The 22,363-nt window shown below is 40.1% G+C and overlaps 1 protein-coding gene across 6 annotated transcripts in view; it reads left to right on the forward strand.

Annotated features, from left to right (window-relative positions):
• Nucleotides 1-2,524: 2,524 nt before the first annotated feature.
• The window catches only part of LOC131226728 (myosin-15), an 80,498-nt gene continuing 60,659 nt past the window's right edge, over nucleotides 2,525-22,363 (forward strand). For 3 of the 6 annotated variants that reach the window (XR_009161993.1, XM_058222405.1, XM_058222406.1), the window contains exons 1-9: nucleotides 2,525-2,655; nucleotides 2,801-2,929; nucleotides 3,018-3,161; nucleotides 10,095-10,240; nucleotides 10,345-10,501; nucleotides 10,673-10,731; nucleotides 15,723-15,879; nucleotides 16,978-17,127; nucleotides 17,240-17,376. Coding sequence is in view for 5 of the 6 variants with exons in the window: in XM_058222405.1 (XP_058078388.1) it covers nucleotides 2,638-2,655; nucleotides 2,801-2,929; nucleotides 3,018-3,161; nucleotides 10,095-10,240; nucleotides 10,345-10,501; nucleotides 10,673-10,731; nucleotides 15,723-15,879; nucleotides 16,978-17,127; nucleotides 17,240-17,376 (1,097 nt within the window). In the remaining variant the exon portion in view is untranslated. Of the gene's footprint in view, nucleotides 2,656-2,800; nucleotides 2,930-3,017; nucleotides 3,162-10,094; nucleotides 10,241-10,307; nucleotides 10,502-10,672; nucleotides 10,732-15,722; nucleotides 15,880-16,977; nucleotides 17,128-17,239; nucleotides 17,377-22,363 lie in introns of those variants that run through there. The other 3 variants (XM_058222409.1, XM_058222407.1, XM_058222408.1) reach the window with 3 other exon arrangements.

Raw genomic sequence — 22,363 nt, forward strand, 5'->3', positions numbered from 1 at the left:
AAACTGTTGATAATGTAAAGAAATCCTGGATGAAGGGAAAAAATAAGTATAAGCTTGATCTAAAACTTTTGTACTCCATAATAATTTTTAATGGTTATTAAACACTGTTTCCTATGGTAGGGTGCACCTGAGATTTGGAACTGTTCCATTTTGATATTATGCTCTAAAATGAAATTTAAAACGGACGGATGGTGTGGATATAGAATTTAGAGATCAAGGTGAGCCCCACAGTAAGGGCCGTACCGTCGTAAATGTAGCCGCGGTCGCACCTAACCCGCTCCCAGAGGGAGGAATCTTGAGGTGGAGCTAAGTGTATTCGGTCGCTTGAAAGTGGCATAAGGCTTCTGGAAACACGTGCTGAATCAGAACACGTGAATGAAATCTTAGACATTCATCTGGTGAGGCTCGTATGAGAAACTTTCAGGCCCAAAAATCAGGCCGTTATATTTCATGATTATCCACATTACTAGCACCAGTAACTCAAATACAGCCCTGGTTAGTTTTTGACGGTTTATTTTCTTGGTAGATATAGGAATCACCCAAGGATCCAATCTTCCTTTTTAAGATAAAGATATGAGTAAATTATGCCTGATGAACGGATTGGATCTATATCATAAATGATATGTTGCCACGTGTGAGACGCAGAACCGTAAATTTGCAGTTTCTCGAGCTTAACCACCATTCCCTACGTCGATCCAGTACTGTCAGCCATCTCTCGGGAAAAGCAACCCACCGTTTCTCTTCCTTCAAAACCCCCAAACTATCATTCGTTCCGCGCCATACGCTCGTGGCATTTCCCGTTAATTTACCCCCAACTAAGGTCATTTCTACCAAATTCGAACGCGGGATTAATGCGGCCTGCCGCTGCTAGAGACGAGCAACGATACCATCCTCGGCCATGTAAAGAATCCCCAGGCCTGGATTCTGTACGAGTGGGACCCACAGATCGCCTATCCAGATCGTTGATCCGATGGGATCCACCATGGATGGACGAACCCTAGATATAAGATCTAATCCGTCCATTCCGTATCCACTTTCACTCACTGTGGACCGTAACCGCTAATGGACCACAGACGCATGACCTGCCAGCTTCCTACCGTCTGTTTTGTTTTGCCTGAGTGTGTCCTTCTACTGTTCCATCATATTACTAGCATGGATCCAACGTATGTCCCCCGCCACTGGGGCCCACAAGATGAGATAGTACGATGATTTAAACCGTTCATATTATCTTTACTACCATAAATAGTCTATTCTCAGATAATCACGTTTAAACGATGATCCCATCCTTTGATTCTTAGATTGGAAGGATAGCCATTCTAAATCATAATTTCATTGTTCTAATTTTATCTACAGATAGGGATTGTCAAATTCATCCTTTCAGCATAAGAGTTTTAATGTGGAACTTACACAACAGATTTCCGAAAATGGACGGTTCGGATCATCATATCACTCAGCATGTGGGCCCCAATGGGGACCGACACGCTAGCTCCTGAGTCCAGACAAGGCGAAACGTAGTCACTTGCAATTTCTTCCGAAGCAAACTCACGTCCAATTTCACGCATGGACGGTATACAAAAAGTATACTCCATGCGCATGCAGACAAAAAATGTACATATTGCATACATGTCTCTGAAATGAAACGGTCCAAATAGTGGGCCATACTAAAATTAAGTCGTAAACTGCATTCGAATTATGATTTGAAAATATCCAACGGTCTAAAATTTCAACAACCAAATTTCCATTGATCAGATGTCTGGATTATCCAAAAAAATCCGGATTTTTCGTACTATTCATGAACGCTGTGGCCCACCATTTGAACGGTTTGATTTAATATTTATTTTCCTACGTACGTTATTTGGGTGAGCATGAATAGGGATATGGATACTACGTCGGAGCATCGAATATTCCTTTTCACCGCGTCTTCCTAACCCAAACCTCCGCCATATTTAGCGGGAGAAGGAAAGAGATGCTATAAAGAGGTCGCATCTACTGCATTACTACGCTGGTTAAGCTTCACCTACAAGGCGATGGTTGGGCCCGCCATGATGTGTTAATGACATCTAATCCGTCTATCATCCAAGAACCTGCATCTTTCATGTTATAGGCCCAAAATCAGACCGGTCAGAATTCATGTGGGCCACACCATGCGAAATCATGCTTAAGAACTCTAGAATTACGTGGTGTGGCAATCTTGAGCGTTGGAATAAACCTATTTTTTGATTGCACATTCATCATGGTGGGATTCATCTCATGAATGGATTGAATTCAATAAAAAATTATGGGACCCACATACGTTGTGGAAAGCTTTTAGTGGTGGGCGTCTCTATTCCAACTGTTTCCCATGTTGTAGTCCACTTGAGTCTTTTAGAGGTATGAAGTTAATGAGAGAAGGAGTGACTGAGTTAGATTACATGATGGACGGATTGGATTTCATAAAAACATTACGGTGGGCCCCGCGTGACACGTTGTATGTTAAGCTTAGCATACAAAGCTCTGCCGTGGACCGGCCGGATGCTTAAAATCCCACACGTGCGAGGAGTATGCAATGGATATATCAGGCGGTGTATAAATACCAGAAGGACTATTCCCGCATTTTGATTTCAACTCCATCTGCCTTCCATCTGTTAGAGCGGGAAGATGAAAAAACAGACACCCGTGAGAAGATCCGCCTCTTACTCTTTTTCTAGGGCTTTTTTTATTCTTATTTTTCATTCCTCCCCAACTATTTTCTCTGCAGTGATTCTAGGGTTTTGATCTCTCTCTCTCTCTCTCTCTCTCTCTCTCTCTCTCTGTCTTTCAGGCTGCTCGGATGAACTTCCGCAAGGGCTACAACGTCTGGGTCGAGGACAGCGATTGCGCGTGGGCCCCGGCGGAGGTCGTCGATGTCGGGGAGAAACGCGTTATCGTTGTTACGGACCGGGGAAAGAAGGTAGATTCTTTGATTCCGAGCGTTTCGGTTTATTTTGTTGCAGGTGCGGATTTTGGAATTTTTATTGATTAAATTTTTTTTTTTCAAGGTTCCGGCAGTTCCTGGGAAATTGCTGCCTAGGGATCCGGATGAGGACCATGCTGGGGTTGATGATATGACGAAGCTGACGTACTTGAATGAGCCTGGTGTTCTTTTTAACCTCGCGAGGAGATATGCGCTTAACGATATCTATGTAAGTGGTTTGTGGATTTGTCTTCGATGTAATTTCGATGCTATTGATTTCGGTTAATTTTGAAGTAATTTAACGAGAGCAAATGGAATTGCATGTTTGGTGTGGGGATGAGTGGAGGCATGACTAGTGAATTCAGTTAGCATTTGGATGCACTATTAAAGTGTATTGCATAATTGGTGTAATTAAGTGGAAATGAAAGTATTGTATTTGCTTTTCTTAGAATCTGTATTGAGAGAGTGGCTCTGTATTCCACTTGGGTTGCTTTTGAAGCTGGGTTTGTAAGGAATGCAATTGCAATTTGAGGATTATTTCCTGAGTATGAATCCCAAGGCAGGTCACTAAAATATGGTCATTTTTATGTGTTGATGAAGTATTGCATTTCAATCCAATAGTGGATTGAAATGTGGCCTTATGTTAAAAAGTGAAAAACAATATGAACTGAATTGCAGCCTGTCTGGTGTGGTTCAACGATATTGGCATAATGCTCCAGCATCTGTTGACTTGTTGGTTTTTACAGATTAGCAAAAGGACTTTATAGATCATAATTTGTATTAGGCAATTTGGGCTGTCAACGGGTGGGTCCCGTTGCAAGCTCACCTGGACCTGCCTTGTATTCAGGCATGGCTACCATATTAGGGGCACCAGACCTGAATCTGGTAGAGTTTATGTACTCATCGGGTCCTATGACTACCTTCATGTTGGTTTTGGTTGGGTTTGGCTTGGGTTTTGCAAACGAAGAAGAAAGGGAAGAAGTAACAAGAAGGGAGCTTTTTGTACCCAAGGTGAGTATGGTGGTTGATACTCAGGAACTCAAGAACTGGCATGCATTTACTGAATGCCAATTGTCTAAATTGCGAGGCTTATCATGGATAGGTCATTTTCTCAAAATCAGACTGATTGAGGAACTCTAGCCTCTGATTAGTGGATTTTTGTTTGCTGATTTCAAACCATTGACTGCTTTGCACCACAACGGTCCATTAACTGTCCGCTAGTTGTCCATTAAGAAAATTAAATCAGTGCAAATTTTGCCTTATGATATACCTAAATAGGGCCCTCGATTCGGATGGTTTACTTCCAGTTATCTCTGCGTCACAAATGCAACTTCTTAGTTCCTGCTTATCAATCACTGCACTCTTCAAGAGCATCAATCATCATTCTCTGCTACAATTGTTTTTTAGGAGTTCGTTTTGCCTATGTAGCAAATTAGGATTGTTGCTCCTTGGGCCCCATATGAAAAGATGGTCCGGTGATAGGAGAACCGTACATCTTATTGATGCTGCCATAAGTGAGCTATGATGCAATAATGATTCTTCAATTTGATCTAGACCCTTTATTTTATACTTGTTAATGCAAGCCATTTGAAAATTTTCTTTTTGATGCTTAACATTCACTTGCAAAATATTGATGGTTAGAATTATTGGTCAAGTGGAAGATTCTTATGGTGGCCCATATAGAGTACAACCAGAACATGACCGGTTTCAATCATCATACCATCTCAGCATGTGGGACCAAATCGGCAACACAAGCTGGTGGTCCTCATTCCTGAGTCACATCAGAAGTGCAAAATGGGTTTTCTAGTGTGTGTATCAACCACATGTGTGTACCACTACCAGGGAGCAACCACCTGCCATGTGTTGAAGTGGCACACGAACATGAGATCCAAACCGTCCATCAGGTGGCTTCTACTAATTAGATGCACTGGACAAAAAAGAGGTCTGTTCACAGATTAGTGGTGTTACTGTTCACGAGACAATTAATGATGATCCATTTGTTTCTATTATCATGGTGTGTTACATGAGTGTATCCATTTGATTTTTAGTCGGTGACATTGATAAAATGGGTCCCACTTGATGGATCTTTTGGATCCCAAAAAAATTTGCCACCATACATAGGGTGCCATGTTGGTGTTTGTAGTTGTACACGTGCGTGGGCTTAGGGCTTGTTTGGATTGCAAATTACGTCAGCAACGTATAGTAAAAGCGTCATCATTATGATTTTACAACATTTGTTTAAACACATAATTCGGTGGTCAAATGCAAATGTAATAGGAGATAGGTAAATGAATTTGTAATAATTACAATTTTTTATTGTATCGCAGTGGAAATCTCTTATTTAAACATGGATCAATGTATTTTTGAGGGTGATTTGACATTGAAGTAACATAAAAGTATTGTCATTACGATTTTACTATGCCCATCCAAACACGGGAATTGTCGGTCAGAATACCTATTTTCTGGAGGCATGAATTGCAATTTGTAATCATTGCACTTTTATGGCAAATTACTGATGTAATTCGTAATCCAAACAGGCTCTTAGCAACAATCCAACAGTAAGTGTTAAACCACAACTGATTCTGTGTAGTGCTTGAAATGCTAGATTTTTGACCCATAAGAAGGTTAGACGGTTTTGATCCTAGATTGCACATTTATCATCTACGCACATATATCTATGTATTTATTATATTACTAGTCGAACTAATTGAGCAATCGATAGGTACCCGATCATTAATCTGTCTGATCCTATCTTTTAGCAGGTCCAATATGTTGGACCTGGACCTAGACCTTGACTTTTTAAACAGGTCCAAAAATAGGACATGGGCTCTGAACTTGGGCCGGGTTATACCTGTGGATCTGCATATTTGTTGAGAGCCCTATGGGCAATGGATTATATCTATTTCTTGACTTTAATGCATGCGATTTTTGGCTTGTTTATGGAGTACTTGCTGGAATGAATGTATCTCTTTGTTGACAACCTTTGCAATTGAGGAGATACATTGATCCCTAGCCCAAGGATGTGTATCGTTCTCAAGTATTGTTGATGCATGACGTAATGATCTAACCGAATATGATGCCATGAAATTAAAAGATAGATTAACTAGAGCAATGGAATGACAAAATAAAGCTAATTTACTATAAATTTAGAAATTTCACATTCATGACATGTCCAAATTCAAGCCTACAACAGTCCCGCAATGTGAATCTCATAAATTATTGATAAACAGGGACCTATGGGAGATGAACACCCATCCTAGCATAGGGTTAAATATGAATTCAATTGAAATCATGTGTCTTGTAAGAGTTTTGATGTGTTAGAGTTGTTTAAAGGCTAGGGAATATGGGAAATGAGTTTGGGGTGGGTTGATTTAGGTTTTGGAGTGTAACAAAGAAGAAAAGAAAGGAAGAGGTGAAGAAGGAAGAAAAGAAGATGAGAAAAGATGATACCTTGTTGAGAAGAAAGAAAAGTACAAAAGACAACTAGGGAATCACTTCCCGTGGTTTTGCACCATCAATCCAATCAAAGGATGAAATTTTGCTCAATCTCAAAGCAAAAAGAAAGAAATCTCTTTCATTCATAACATGCATATTGGCTAGGTTGGGGATGTCCGACCCTTTAAAGTCTTAGAAAATACCTTTTACAAAAAAGATGCCCTCAAATAAAATTCTCAACATAAAGATGCTTAAAGAATTAAAAATTGTTCCTAAATCCCAAATCTCAACACAAATACATGATATACTAAAAGATAACGAAACATGTAAACAAACTAAACAACTAAACTATTTCTGGCTCATGAGGTCCACGATCAAGATGTCCAATGATGATGATGCAACTTTCCGAATGATCCACAATTAAAATTTGACGATCCGATCATTGTGTCCACTCGATCCAATGGTTTGTTGTGTCCATTAAGTTCCTATATGCAGCTCACGTGCATCTTCCTAGTGTGGGGTCCTCAAAGATGTATGAACATGCATGTCAGATCTTCAACCTGGCTAGGAATGTGAATTGGGCCAAGTGGGCCCCATGTAATGGTCATCTAGCCATAAGAGTAGCTCAGCCCTCCTCTGGTATGGTGCTCAGATGTCCTCATCAATTGTGTTTGTACAAGTGTACATGGTTTGGTGATTGCATGTATTGTTCTTAGGTCTCATGTTTGTATGAACGAGACCCATAGTTTGGCGATCAAGGCTGTTTATCTTACGGGGCCCATTGTGGGTGACCAAATTTGCTAGATGGGACAATCCTAAGCCTTTAATAGGATATGAAGAATGACAGTTGAGAAACATAGTAAATGTTGAAATTCATTCAAATAAATGTTAATGCTTGTATGCCTAGATCTTTCTTTAAAAAAAAAAGATTGTATGTCTAGAATCTCAAAATGATGGAGCTTGTTAGGCAGTCCATACACCTTAAGGCCCATAAGATCAATGGTCTGGATCACTCAAACGTGCCACTCAGATACTGCACATGTCCTTGTGCGAAGGATTATATAAAGCTTCTATCCAATATGGTGCATTTCCCTTGGTTGTTCTTGAGTGTTTGTGTGCTAACTTTGCTTGGTGTAGGTGGCTCGCTACTTCATTTGCCTACTTTGTCATGGGTCTGCAATCAAGTAGAAAAATTATGCTTAACCAATGCATGCATATAGATGAATAGTGCACGTGGGAATAATAGGATACATGTGAACAGCGGACACATGTAGGGTTCATAACCTTTTTGGATCACCTATGGTGCCCGTCTATCTGATTGCTTGTGGGATCCTAACGCATCAGTTCCTCCGGGCTTAAAGACTTCACGCTCAAGTTCAGCTTCAGTGCTAACCATTTTCATGATCCACCTTTTTATCATGTCTTCTTCCACTTTGGCAGAGTTGGTGATGGAGATCCACTTGTTGGCTTGGCTCAATCCTTGTTGGATTCCCTTTTAGGTCATGCCATCTTTGTGCTTCCATTCAACTGTTTTCCAAATTGCATGTCATCATTCCTTGTTGTAACAAGATCCATGCACATTTTATCAGCCTGATAGAATGGTGGAGCATGGAGGCTCACCCATCATACTTATATTGGTCCAATCATCATTAGTCTCCACCATATGGACCTTTCATCTTTTCGTTTTATCAGAAACCTAGTTGTCGTGGTCTCTAGCTTTTCCTCAATTCTAATAAAATCACCTCTATCTCATCCTTAGGTTTTGAATTATTAGTTCGGACCATTGGAGCATAATCAATCATAGCTCCGTCCTTGATTCTTTTGTCAATTTGGCCATTGATTTGAACACTGTTTCATCATCTGATCCACTCATCGATCCATTAGCAGTTCCGTCCGTAATTCATGGCCAATTTGGCCTTTGTTTCATCAGCTTATTCATCCACGGATCCATCCTTTGATTCATGTTTTGATGCTTCCTTCGGCTTGTCAGCCAAACTTGTTTTCCTTCTTCATGAGGTTTCACTTCAGGGACATCCAGATTTTGCAGGCATTGGCTTCACCATGAATTGTTCCCACCTTTTGAGAATGAATAATTACTCTTCACTCAATCATGGATGCTATTTTGATCTTGTACCTGAGATCTTCCAAGAGGTACATGACAATGGTCCATGGGAATAACCTTGCACCACGCATGTTCCAAGTTGTGTTCTCCAAAGGAATATGCCAAAAGGTAATGATGGGTTGTATGTTCTTCACCCTTTGAAAATTAACAAAAATTTAACAATTTGCTGTCTCCTCAGAGGTGAAGTTCTTGCGACTGCTTTTATCAATCACCATCTCAATGGCCTTCCTGCAGACTAGAGTCACTAGACTTCTAGTTCTAAATGATAAATCACCCTGTGAGTTGATAGTTTTTGTTGGCATCAAATCTTTCCCAAGGAATTTAACTTGCTCTGATTTCAAAATAGTTGAAAATAAATTATGTAACATCTAGTCACCTGTTTTGAAGTAATTGCTGCAAATATTCTTCACACTGGCCTCCACAGTAGCAGAAGTTTTAAAAATAGGGGATTGTTAAGTGAGCATAAAGTAATCTTCTAAGTAATGACACCACAACAAACTAGGACATCACACCGCTAGTTTTGTGGGCACCACACACCACAATCATCACCCCATCATTGGTTAACGGAAAACAGGTCAGTTCTATAGACTATACCTATGGCCTTGTGTATATAGGCCTTAAGCATGCCATTTTTGTAATTGAATCATAACATCAGTTGTTGTTTGCTAAGCAAGCTTAAACAGAAAAGAAAAAAGCTACCTACAAAAAATAGAAAATTATGCTTAAACATGCATAAAAACTGTAGACGGGTGAATAATTCATTTTTGCAAACAGTATGCATGTGTGACCAATACTCGTCTGAACAATGCACATATTTGTAACCTGATCAGTTCACTGGTGGAGTGCAACAATGTGATTTGGTTGCATGTGGGGCCTACCAATTTGATCCTAGGTGGCAGGTTGTTGCAATCAGGGGCCTTGATTCTGTGCCCAGTTAAAGCAGGGTTGGTATCAGGTGGGCAGCTGGCCTTCGAACCTTTGTCCAGGAAGTAGTGAGCCATCCTATTTTGAATCTTATGGTTGGGGAAAGAACATCAGGAAAACTGACCCCAAATAATCTTTTAAAAAAGGCCCCAAATAGTTAGGACAAGGCTATGACCATGATGGGTATCCCATCAATTGCTTATTTTTATATTCATATGTCCATCAGATATTTGTGGAATGGGTTTGATGCATGATTGACTCTTGTACCACAATGGGTAGAATTGGCATGCAATGTTGCACTAACAAGAAGTTCTTTATCTCTCTCTCTCTCTCTCTCTCTCTCTTTTGTTGGTGCGTGAGTTCAGGGAACTGCATGGTTCTTCCAAGTCTTACTGTTGGCAAAGTCAGTATGATAGAAACTATCCTTGACTTTGAGGATGTTGCCCTCTTTAAGAACTTCTAAGAGCTATTTAAGAGAATGTGTCTCTTAATAACATCTCTTTTAGTTTATGTTAACTTTAGCGGTTAGATGGGCAAATTCCTTAAGAACTTCCAATTCCTTGGGGCTTTAATACTACCATTCGAGAAAAGTAAATTTTTTTTTTTTTTTTTAATTTACTGTAAATAAAACATCTTTAATGTTCATCTACGAAAGTGCTTTTCTTTTTATGTTTTTGACAGACGTACACAGGGACCATTTTGATTGCTGTCAACCCATTTACAAAGCTTCCTCATCTTTATAATGTGCACATGATGGAGCAATATAAAGGAGCTCGACTTGGGGAGCTAAGCCCACATGTGTTTGCCGTTGCTGATGCTTCATACAGGTGTGTTGTTTTAGGGTTTGCATGGCAAATGGCCTTTAATCTTTGATGACATATGTTTTTGGAACAGTGTTTTAGCCAGCTTCTGTTTGGCTTTCTTAATTTAGAGCTATGATGAGTGAGGCCCGAAGCCAGTCCATTTTAGTCAGTGGTGAAAGTGGGGCAGGAAAAACAGAAACCACAAAGCTGATAATGCAGTATCTAACTTATGTTGGTGGCCGCATTGGTGGTGATGACCGAACAGTTGAGCAGCAAGTTCTCGAAGTAAGAGTTGCAGTAGATTGAATTTCATTACTGGGCATTACATATCTATGTTGGATACCTCGCAATGCATAGCATTTGTTGGAGTGTAGGGAGTTTTTCTTTGTTTTGGATAGTTTTTGCCTTTTTAGTTGACGTTTAACTGTGCTTGGTGTGCCTTTTGTTTGTATGCAGTCGAACCCACTCCTGGAGGCATTTGGTAATGCAAGAACTGTTAGAAATGATAACTCAAGGTGTATTCCTCAGAACTTCTGTGAGATTTGCCAAATTTGGTATTCCTACTTTGTGTCTCTTTTTGTGTTCACTGGGCTCATGTGGCACTGCATGCTTTAGAAGTCAACTTGTTTGGAAATCCCCTTTTGTGGCATCAAATAGCTTTGCCAAGGTGCAGTCTGGGACCTGGCCATGTTGGCATGTGAATTTGTTGGCAATCATGTATCGGTTGGTTCCGTGCTATTTTTTGCAGCCAGCTGCATGAGCTCGACCTGTCATGTGTTTTAATGCTTTGTCCATAGCAGTTTGCTTAGTAGTTACCTCTTGAATCTTGATGACCCTACTTGATTCCTTGGTCTTTGGAACATGCATGCATGTAATAGTTGGCTGGGGGTCAATACTGTGTGCAGCCACGTTGGCATGTATCATGTATGTGATGTCAAAGTGAGCCTCTGCCATTGCTGGTTCCAACAACTTGGGTAAAAATGGAAGGTTACTATTTTGTGGGCAGCTGGTTGTGAAACTTTTGCCAATCTACCATTTACAGGCCAGCCCCACTGGTAGAAAGGCCAAGATGATGATTACCCATGCTTTATACTCAGACCCTTGAATTAGGTTGTGGATAAGGGATCCCCCTTTTTTGAGAGGCAATTGAAATTTCATGAAAAAGAAAATTGCGATCCAAGCTGAGACTTGAGAGGCCAAGACTACAGACAAGGATGAGGATAGAACCCCTTTCTTTGGGAGGCAACTGATTTTTACTTTTTTTTAATCTTTTTGAGAGATGAAAAGCCACCTGAAATTTTAGTAAATAGAAAAGAACAATCCAAGTTGAAAGGCCAGGACTAAAGTCAAAGATGATGAGAAATCGTTTGATAGTGATCCCCCTTTGCCAAGAGTCGGAACCCAAATCTAGTAGGTTTTTAGCTTTATAGTTGCTACTTATTTGGAATGTACAAAGTGCAGTAGATTATACCCATTGAGCAACAAATTCAACTTGTGATATTGTTAGGGAAGTATTTACATGTTTGGGCTTATGATTACTAACCTTTGTTTGTTGACGTAGGTTGGATGATAAAGAAAATAAGAAGGGGAGAAGAGCAGATTTTTGTATTCACACAATTGATTTTTTTAAGGGTTTTCTCCCTCAGCAAGAGAATACTATCTCCTAGAATACATTTTCAGTTTCTCATCATTCGTAAATTCCCCCATACAATGGCCTTGGAAGTCTTTAGATATGCCAAAATAAAAAGATAGATCCAAAGAGATCTTACAAATCTAGTCTTTAACTAGATTTGTGTATAAATCATATCTTAAAGATCCCCCAAGATATGAATATTCCAAAATAGAAAAATATTAATGATTTAATGACACATAAGATCCTATGAAGATCCCCCTTCAGAAGAAAAATCTTTACTAGATAAAGACTCTAAAAAGCCAAATTAAGAGACTCTAAAGAATCAAATTACGACCAGATCTGTATCTCCTTGAAAATTTCTAAATGCAACTGTACAAATGGGTCCCATCATATGAACTGCAGGATCCATAAATTTGGTTTTTTAGACCTATATCTTCGTCGAACGCTTCTTAGGATCCTTCTTGCATCCATTATCCCATTGGATTCTCCCATCAGATTCAGGTGGTGTTTATTGTTTGCACATGGACCGGTCAAGTTGTGAGAGGGGTTGAATTCTGGTAAGAGCATTTAGTACGGGAAAAATTTAATAACCCTTGGTGTATTGCTGGCGGCTTCATGTTACCGGATTCTCTTATGAGAACTCAGGAAAAAGCGATGCCACAAGTAGCATGGAGCGTTTTTCCTAGTGGATTGGTAACACAAGTTAATCGATCTCCCTATGGTAAGTGGCAAATTTACTTTGTTAAATGGGCAGTCTACTCGAGTTATGTCTCGTTTGGACTGATTCCTGTTATCTACAGATTGGTTTGAGAAATACCAGCTGACTTTTTCAAAAGGGCATCCCAATCCAGCTTCCGATCATTGTCCCATCTTGCCTGAGGCCGCAGTAGAAAGCTGGGGTCTAAAACCTTTTCGGTTCGAGCTATCTTGGATGGAGATCGATGGTTTTGCTAGTTGCCTTAAAGATTGGTGGAACTCCTTTACCATGGCGGGGTTTGCTAGTTTTTATCTAAGTCAGAAGTTGAAGATCTTAAAGGCCAAAACCATCATTTGGAAAAATGAATTTTTGGGAAATAGGGAAGAGGAGATGGACAACATGTTGAAAGAAATTCATAGCCTTGACATTAAGGCGGAAAGTGTGAAACTTTCTGAGGAGGACAATGAAAGAAGAATTTGGTTAGCAAATCAATACTTTGATCTTCTTAAGGTAGAAGAGTTCAAATGGAAACGACGGTCTAAGACAACTTAGTTAAAGGAAGGAGACAAAAATACCAAGTTTTTCCATCGTATCGCTAGTGCGTGGGCACGACTCAACCAATATTTTCCATATCATTATCTCATAATGTATCACACTCTTGGGATATGGATACATATCGGTTATCACAGGGAATATATCGGCTGTATTGTGTAATGTATCGCTGTTGTTGGGAAACACTAGGAAATTGGTTGAATTTTTCAATGAAACTTCAAGAATTGTTAAAAAAGGCATCAATACACACTTAGAAATCAAAACATCACAAAAAGGTGCACATAACATGTTTTCCTTTGTATAGGGTTCTAGAAATATACTTGTGAATGACGCCTGTGGCTATGGCTTAGACCCACATAGAGTTGCTCATATATTATGAGTGGAATTGTGAAAAACAAAACTCTGAAATGGGGGCCAATTGACCGTTGATTGAAGTAAAATTTTGATTTTTTTTTATATTTTTAATAAGTTTTTTTGAAAAATCCCCAATTTACCAAGAATCACTAGATCGGGTTACATGCATGTTTGATTTCATGTTTGTGCAGTAAGATTGCAATAGATTTGGGAGAAATTGGAGAAATTTTGATTTTGTTTAATTTTCCGCAAGTCGGCCCATCTCCCCCCAAATCTTGAAATCGAAGCTCCAAATCCCTGATTTTTCATGTATAACATGAAGAATCATAGATTTGTGATCATTTGACATTGATTTCACTTGATTTTACAACAAAAAAAGGATCATAATTCGAAACTACTTACTGGATCGAAAACGGCCCCAAATTGGCTTGTATCTTGATTCCAAGTTCTAACTTGAAATTTGTAATTTTCTTCGAAGGGACTCGAGATAAAAAACCCACAATAAATCTAGTTAGAACTGAATAGGAATCAAGAAAAAGAGATTTAGAATGGGGTTTTTTGAATTTTCTGAAGAAAGCCTTGGATTTCCCACATTTCTATCTGATATTGGACTATATCGAGAATTTTATAAAAAGGACTAGTCATGATAGCTTGTGATATTTCGCTATATTATGCAATACCTTACGATATTATGCTTTATTGTGGACAAGGCCTTCCTACCAATATCCCATCTCTAGTTCACGGATGACACGTTTCTACTTTGTGATGCCAATGAACCTATGGTCCAAAAGTTGAGGATGATGATTTCGTGCTTCGAAGCTGGGCTTTAAAGTGAATGTAGCTGTGAGTGAAATGTTGGTGGTTAGCCTTCCTAAGGAGGACTTGGTTCGCTTGGCCGGGGTTTTTGGTTGCAAGTCGGGGGAGTTCCCTACATCCTATCTCGGTCATCCTTTATGCATCAGGAAGCTGACAAAACAGTTATGGACTACTGTGGTGGGGTGCTTCGAAAGAAAACTAGCTAAATGGAAAGGTTGATACTTATTTCTCGATGGCCGCATAACTCTTATCAAATCCACTCTCTCAAGTCTTCCCTTGTACTTCATGTTTCTCTTTAGATGCCCGAAATCTATCCTTAACAAGCTTGAAAAGTTGAGGCGAGATTTACTTTGGCATGGGTCAAAAGATAAGAAAAAGTTTCATTTATTAGAGTGGAGCGAGGTCTGCAAGCCCCTCAATTAGGGAGGGACTGGAATTAGAGATTTGGACATAATGAATAAGGTGCTTTTGGGAAATGGGTTGTGTGCTTTGAGGAGGAAGAGGGCTTGTGGTGGAGAGAAATCATTGCAAGCAAGCACGGTTGCAATGGAGCGGAATGGTGGGGGTGTACTTTATACAGAGCTTCCCGTATATGGAAGGAGATTTTGGTGTACGAGGAGTTTAGAGATGGGATTGGTTTTTCTTTGGGGAATGGTGAGAATTCCATTGTGTACGACTATATGGGCATTGGGTAGCACCATGTACACAAGTATATGGGCAATCCACCGTTGACCTTCGTGCACACTATCAGCAATCATCTTGTATTGGCAGGTCCTGTAGCTGATATATCCTGCTTCCCATTCTCAGCCCAATCGTTATTGGCTTTCAACTTGGAATCAGTGTCAAGAGATCCTGTTAGATGATTCCATTCAAATCAGGATATGCCTACAAATTGTGATGGTTGACATCATGTTGAAGTAACATTCAATATGAAGTGGTCTATATCATATGCACTATAATAATAGCCTGTGATTCAAACATCACCACTGACAAATCTAACAGTTTCTTCTGGTTGGGGGAATATTGGGGCATGCCAGATGCCTTGGATTACCAAAAGTGGGTGCTGCCCACCTCTACAGTCATTGGTTGAGCAGAAGACACTGCTTGTTTTTGTTGAGCATCATATAACGTCTCAATTGCATGTAGTATTCACTATACAGCGTTGTCGAACCCAGGACTTCAGTGTTGAAATGCAGAGCATCTACCACTGTGCCTAGATATCGTGTTGATCTCAGTTTTCCATCGTGCCTAGATATTGTTCAGTTGTGATAGTTTTTTCCCCTGCTGGATGTATTTGCTCTTCATTTCCTTTTTTTTTCTCTCTTTCTCTCTCTCTCTCTCTCTCTCTCTCTCTCTCTTTCTCTTTTTTTGCTTCTATCTGGAATGAAATTTATCTTGCTATTCAGTCTACTTTCTGTCCAGTAGGATCATATCTGCTATATCTTTATCTGCAGTCGCTTTGGCAAGTTTGTCGAGATCCAGTTTGATGCAAATGGTAGGATATCTGGTGCAGCAATTAGAACCTACCTTTTGGAACGGTCTCGTGTAGTACAGATAACAGATCCTGAAAGGAATTATCACTGCTTCTATCATCTCTGTGCTTCTGGGAAGGTATATGTTTATGGTAATTTACCAGAATTATTGATGTGTTCTACACACTGGTGATACTCTTGATTTCCATCTCCTTCCTGGTATTAAGATACATGGGCTGCAAAAGTTCAATTCTTCTGATGTCGTATCTGTTTAAGATTTGACGTGCCCATAGTTTAAGATTTGATGTGCTCATAACAACACCCCCCCCACAAAAAAAAAAAAAAAAAAGGAAGAAAAAACTGTCCATGGTAACGTGCTGACATAGCATAGATTCAACCATATTTTTGTCAACTACCATTAGATAGGAATCTTTCCTTCTAAATCTTACTTAGGCTTGCTTCTAGAACTCTTACATTAAAAATTGTTGTGTTTATACGGCAGTAAATACATTTCCTTTTTCTTTTTCTTTTTTTTGTTCAATAAGATGAGTTTTATTAAAAGGCAATTGGATGGAAAGGGTATACCTGCAGGTGGCTAAAACTCTCCCAAATTACAAAAAGGATACGTGAAATTTGACACTTCCCACCACCTTAGACACTGACTGCAAGCAATTAGAGAAAGTATGGCTCTTCCTTTCTTTGGCATTAGGAAGCTCCAACCCTTGCTATGCGGAGTGAAGACATAGAAGTTGGAAGGGATGACTGCAAATCCTTTTGTAACATTCTGCCACTTTAACCTATAACTGTGATGCCACAATGAAGAGGGACGCAATTCTTCTACAAAGAGGGCTGTTGCTGCTCCTATATCTTCCCCAAGTCTGATAATCTGCCCATCCCAACTACAAAACCAATATCCTGGGAGGAGGTGGGCATCATATTCAAGATAGCTCTCCAAATGCTGGAGCTGCTATATCTTGAAGAAAATGTACTGCACCCTTTTTCCTGTAAACCATTTCACTGCTATCAACTTCCTAGCTTGCATTTTTTTTTTTTTGAATGTGCAGTTGTTGTTGGCAGTGGGGTATTCTATTGTCTCTTTTGATTTTCACAATTCATTTGTGTTGTTGTGCAGAATGATGATTGTAGGATGTAGGTTGGAGGTTATGCTTCTAAGGTCATGTTAGCTGGTCTTGTGAAGCTTACAGATGTGGCTTTCTGTGTTGCTTTTAAATTTCAGGATGCAGAGAAGTACAAGCTAGGGCACCCAAGCAACTTTCATTACTTGAACCAAAGCAAGATTTATGACTTAGATGGAGTAAGCAACGCAGACGAATACACAAGGACAAGGAGAGCAATGGATATAGTTGGTATAAGTCTTGAGGATCAGGTTTCAACTTTTTGACTTCATCTTTATAATGGTTGATTTCTTTCCCTGTATGGCATACTTTGCATTTCAAGGATGCTGTTTTACCTTTATCTATCCTATTCCATATTTTCAGGAAGCCATCTTCCGCACCTTGGCTGCTATTCTACATTTGGGCAATATCGACTTTTCTCCTGGCAAAGAGCATGATTCTTCAACTATTAAGGACCGGAAATCTAACTTTCATCTTCAGACTGCTGCTGATTTATTTATGTAAGTTGTTTGACTGGGATTACTCGAAAGTTGAATCCAGTCCCAAGGTCCTATTCTAGCCCTTTGATTTTGGAGTTTGATTGTGACTGATCCAATTAATTTTCCATTTGGTGTTCCAAAATCAATGTATTTTTTTTTAGGCCACTTGGTTTACTTTCTTTCTTCAATATTCATCTTGAGTCACTTATGTGTGTGTGTGTGTGTACTTTAATTTTTATCTTGGATTATACTCTAATCATTTGATTAGAGTTGCCTGGTTGACATCTTTCCATGTTGCGTTTGCTGGCCTCTGGCATACGTGAGTCGTAATGCTTCGATCCTGGAAAAAAGTTTTGATTATGGATTAGGCACCTTCATTTTTTCACTTATCTTATTTGGAACTAGGAATTTCTTTCTAACAAAGCTGATTTTGTGTTAATTTGGCAGTCTTGTGATTCTTTGGTCATGTGTCACATTTTGCTTGATTCAGTGTCCACAACATATTCTCTTCTTTAGAATTAGATTATTTTCAAAATGAAATTGTGAATGACTTAAATCGGTGTTTTTTTCCATTGTTACATAAACTTCTTACTGCATGACTATAAGAAACATGGTTTTTGGGAGTGTTCCAGTGTGCCTCAGCGGTTTGACAAAAGTTGATTTTTTCTGGCATATTTACAAAATATTAAAGTTTTTGAGAAAAATGAAAAGAAATCTCATCTGGAAAAGGAGCTGGAAAGGAAAGCAACTCCCTCGTGTCATCATTGACGTTTTTCAAAGATTACAGCTCGAATTTCGAATGATGATGTTTTTGTCAAATTCAAGCATGGCTAAAACCAAGTGGAAAGTTTGGTATATAGTTTATAATTGTTCCCATTTGGAGTTGCACCATGCATTATTGTTCCCATGTGCGAGTGCTAGTATGTGCTTTGTGTAATACCATGTTCATTGCAATCAGTCTCTTATTGGAAATGTGTAGTTACTCGAAGAACGCTAGAAATCTGTTTGAACTATGAACTTGGCTAAGAGTTATATTCTGAAATGGCTAGACAACCTAGCTGCTGCTGTATCCATCCTTATCACTGTTGCTCCATAGGCAATGTATTGCTGACAATATTACTTACAAAGTTGGCATCAGCACATTTTTTTGCATATTACCCCCTCCTTTTGCTATACTGCAAATAACCCCCTCGTGTTTGCATAATTGTAAAAATACCATTCTATTTTGCCTTGTACGTGCAAAATTCACCATCCTGAAATTTTTGCAATGAAAAAAGTGATGGTTTTAACGAACTTTGGAAAACGACAATTTTGCCCTTGTCGGTTTGCCAGTGATGGCAAAACCTGTAAGCTAGGTTGCTTTTGAATTTTTAACTTTTGTAAGTGAACAAGTTGCCCTCGTTTGTTTGGTAGAAGTCAAGATTAATTGATTGGAATATTGTGTCCCATTGCTTTTGGTTCAACATGTTGAGATGAGGATTGAAACTGTCCACCTTTCCCGCGCTATGCTATTAGGGCAATTGTGAGAAAGCTAAGCTAAAAGGGGGATTGTGAGCACTGACCATCACTATGTCTAGATGAAATTTAGATCATTTAGAAGAAGATTCAATGGCCCACACATTATTCCTGTGGTGTGGTGATGCAGGACATGAAATTCAAGTATGATGTGCAAGAATTCAGGCTTAGATCATACCAATTCAGAAACAATTACCCAAATTTCACATCCCACATGATAGTCCAAACATTCAAGTAAAGGGGAATCTATACGGGTCTAGGCTGACACAGGCTAGGGGTGGACCAGTAAAAATTATAAGCCAAACGATGTCAAAGGGAAATAGAAATCAATCACACATGTATAAGAATCAGTCTCTAATCTAAGGGATTCCCCAATTTCAATTCAAGGAACCCTAGGGTGAAAAAAAGGCAAATAAATTAGGGCTAATGCAAACTAAGGCTAGGGTTTATGAAATAGGAATGAAAAGAGGAAAACCTGACCCGGAGAAAGCTCCTGCGTGCAGATGGTGATCCAGAGCTGACGCACGTGCGCGGGTGGGCTGGTTGTACGTGTGATGGAAGCCTGCCTCAACAAAGTGACACTTAGGCCTCGGTCGGCCAGAGGAGACCTCCAATCCCTTAAAGTTTGACGACGATCCGACGTAAGGTCGAGACGAAGTGCTCCGCCGAAGTTTCAGCCATCCTACAGGTCCAGATTCTGGAAACTGGCTGTAGAGGGATGAATAGCTGCAAAAGCTGAGAAATTCAAAGCAATAATGATGATAAAAGATGAGATATATAGACGGAAGAGGGTAGGGGCGGATGAAGATATATGTGGCTTCACACTATGGTAGTTAGCCATTCGAAAAGGGAGGGCTTCACACCCACTTTTGAATTCTTCCACAACTCACTAAGAGAGCAGAAAAATAAAGTAGAAATTTTTATTAAGCTTCAATGAATGAAAAGAACTTCAAGGGGTGCTTATTTATAGGGAAAACCCTATACCCCAAAAACTCGCACCATGTGCACAACCTATTACTTGGCGATGCAGTAAACTAAAATAAAAACCAAACAAAGAAATTTAAAGCGTTCACAATATTCTAAATAATAACAATAAGCAAAACTTAAAATATGAAATCAATCCGACGAGTGGGCCACGATCATGAGATCCCATGATGGGCTTTTCTTGACTATCGGGCCTACTCTTTTGAACAAAAACTTCGTCTTCTACCGAGGAGACCCTCCCTAGACGTCGTCATCGAGCCAGATCGATGGTGGGGCCCTCCTTCTGCGTATGTATGTGCGTAGGGGGGTGGTATGCATGCGCGTGTGCGCATGATGTCCTCATCAATTCTCTCTGGCTGCAAAGATTTCACCACTGGCGAAATAAAACTCCTGAACTGATCCAGGATGTCAGGATCAAGTCTCTGAAGCTCCTCTTCAATGAACCACGTACTGTCTGAAGCTGCGCGTGACTTCCATTTAACCCTGTACTTCTGAAACCCGCCATCCGACGTGGATATTACCTAATGGTCTAGAATATCCTCTATTTCCTCTCTAGGTGTGGGAAGGGTAGATATGTGAGGTAGAGGCTGAGAAAATGGGTTGAGAAGGGTAGGTATGGGACGTAGTAGCTGGGAAGATGAGTCGGGACGGGTAGGTATGAGAGGTAGAGGTTGGAAAAATGGGTACGGAGGGGTAGGCATGAGACGTAGTAGCTGGAAAGATGGGTCGGGACGGATAGGTATGAGAGGTAGAGGCTGTGAAAATGGGTCGGGAGGGGGCCATGGATCAAGGGAAAGGTCTGATGAATCAGGATGGTTAGGCGAAAGGCTAGACAATGCATCAATGGCCCCTTGAAATGCAACTAGATCCTCCACATTGAATGTAAAACTAATTCCCATGGAGGGTGGAAGATTTGCCACATATGCATTGAGACCGTTTCGTTTTATAATTTTGACGGGTCCAGCGCTATGCGCGTGTAACTTACGAATGGCCCCCGGAGGATACCACTTGTGTCTGATGCGGACCATCACAGAGTCCCTTACATTGAATTCCTTGAAACATTTATGTTGGTCTGCAGAAAATTTGTAATGTTCATTACTAGTTGTGATCTTCTGCCTGATTTCTTGATGCCATGAATGAATGTGATGCACAAAAGACTCTGCAGGCTCTGACGGCCTATGGGACAGTGACGTAGGGACCAGATCAATAGGTTTCTTAGGTTTATAACCAGTAACGACTTCATAAGTACTGAGACCTGTGGACGTATCGACAGAACTAGTAAATGCAAACTCGGCTGTAGGTATTACTTTGTCCCATGTTCCGGTGTGCTCTATATCCCTCATAGGGGGAGACTCATCCGGTAGATCATCAGGAAAGACATCATGAAACTCATCCGCTACTGGAATGGCCTCAATAGGTAACTCTACACTAGCCTCTGGTGCACTCTCTCTAGCCACGAGGCCGCGCATGTTGTACCTTTTCAAATAATGGTCTTGATGTCCCTCATGAGGTGGGGGCATGGGCGCACGCCTATGACTAATTCTTTGGCCACCTCCATTCATTGGTCTATCCTCCTAGCCACCTGCTTGAGATTGACCATCTTCCCTATTGATGGGGTTTGTCCTAAGGGAGGCCTCTATTTGGTCAAGGCGTTTATCTATGTCTTGTTCCAAGCGCTTACCCTAAGACTTGATCTGTTGAGACAGCTTGTTTAGTGACTCTAGCAGTTGTTCCATGTTTAGTGTAGGGTGCTAGCCAAAACCATGACCCGTACGTGTGGGCGTACAACTTGCAACTCCACCTAAGGATTTTCTACGACGACTATATGGGACTAAATAATCCTATGAGACTCTATATGAGGGAAACTACGCAGTGCTACTAAAATCCAGCAATATAGTTGTTAAAATAAAGGAATAACATAAAGTTACAGCAATGTAAATTGCTAACTTCTTGCTAACAGAAATTTCAGCAACTAATATCAGGGACTATGGACTCCTAAAAGCTACATATGATGAACTGAATGCATGATGGACTCAAACAAACTAACCCTAAACATGTAATGTATTCCCCTATAAGAACCCTAAGCTTTGATACCAAATTTGATGCAGGACATGAAATTCAAGTATAATGTGCAAGAATTCAGGCTTAGATTATACCAATTCAGAAACAATTACCCAAATTCCACATCCCACATGATAGTCCAAACATTCAAGTAAAGGGGATTCTATACGGGTCCAGGCCGACATAGGCTAGGGTTGGACCAATAAAAATTATAAGCCAAACGATGTGAAAGGGAAATAGAAATCAACCACACATGCATAAGAATCAGTCCCTAATCCAAGGGATTCCCCAATTTTAATTCAAGGAACCCTAGGGTGAAAAAAAAGGGCAAATAAATTAGGGCTAATGCAAACTAAGGATAGGGTTTAAGAAATAAGAATGATAAGAGGAAAGCTCTTGCGTGCAGATGGTGACCCGGAGTTGACGCACGTGCGTGGGTGGGCTGGTC

Source organism: Magnolia sinica, chromosome 15 (assembly GCF_029962835.1).
Source record: "Magnolia sinica isolate HGM2019 chromosome 15, MsV1, whole genome shotgun sequence".
Lineage (NCBI taxonomy): Eukaryota > Viridiplantae > Streptophyta > Magnoliopsida > Magnoliales > Magnoliaceae > Magnolia > Magnolia sinica.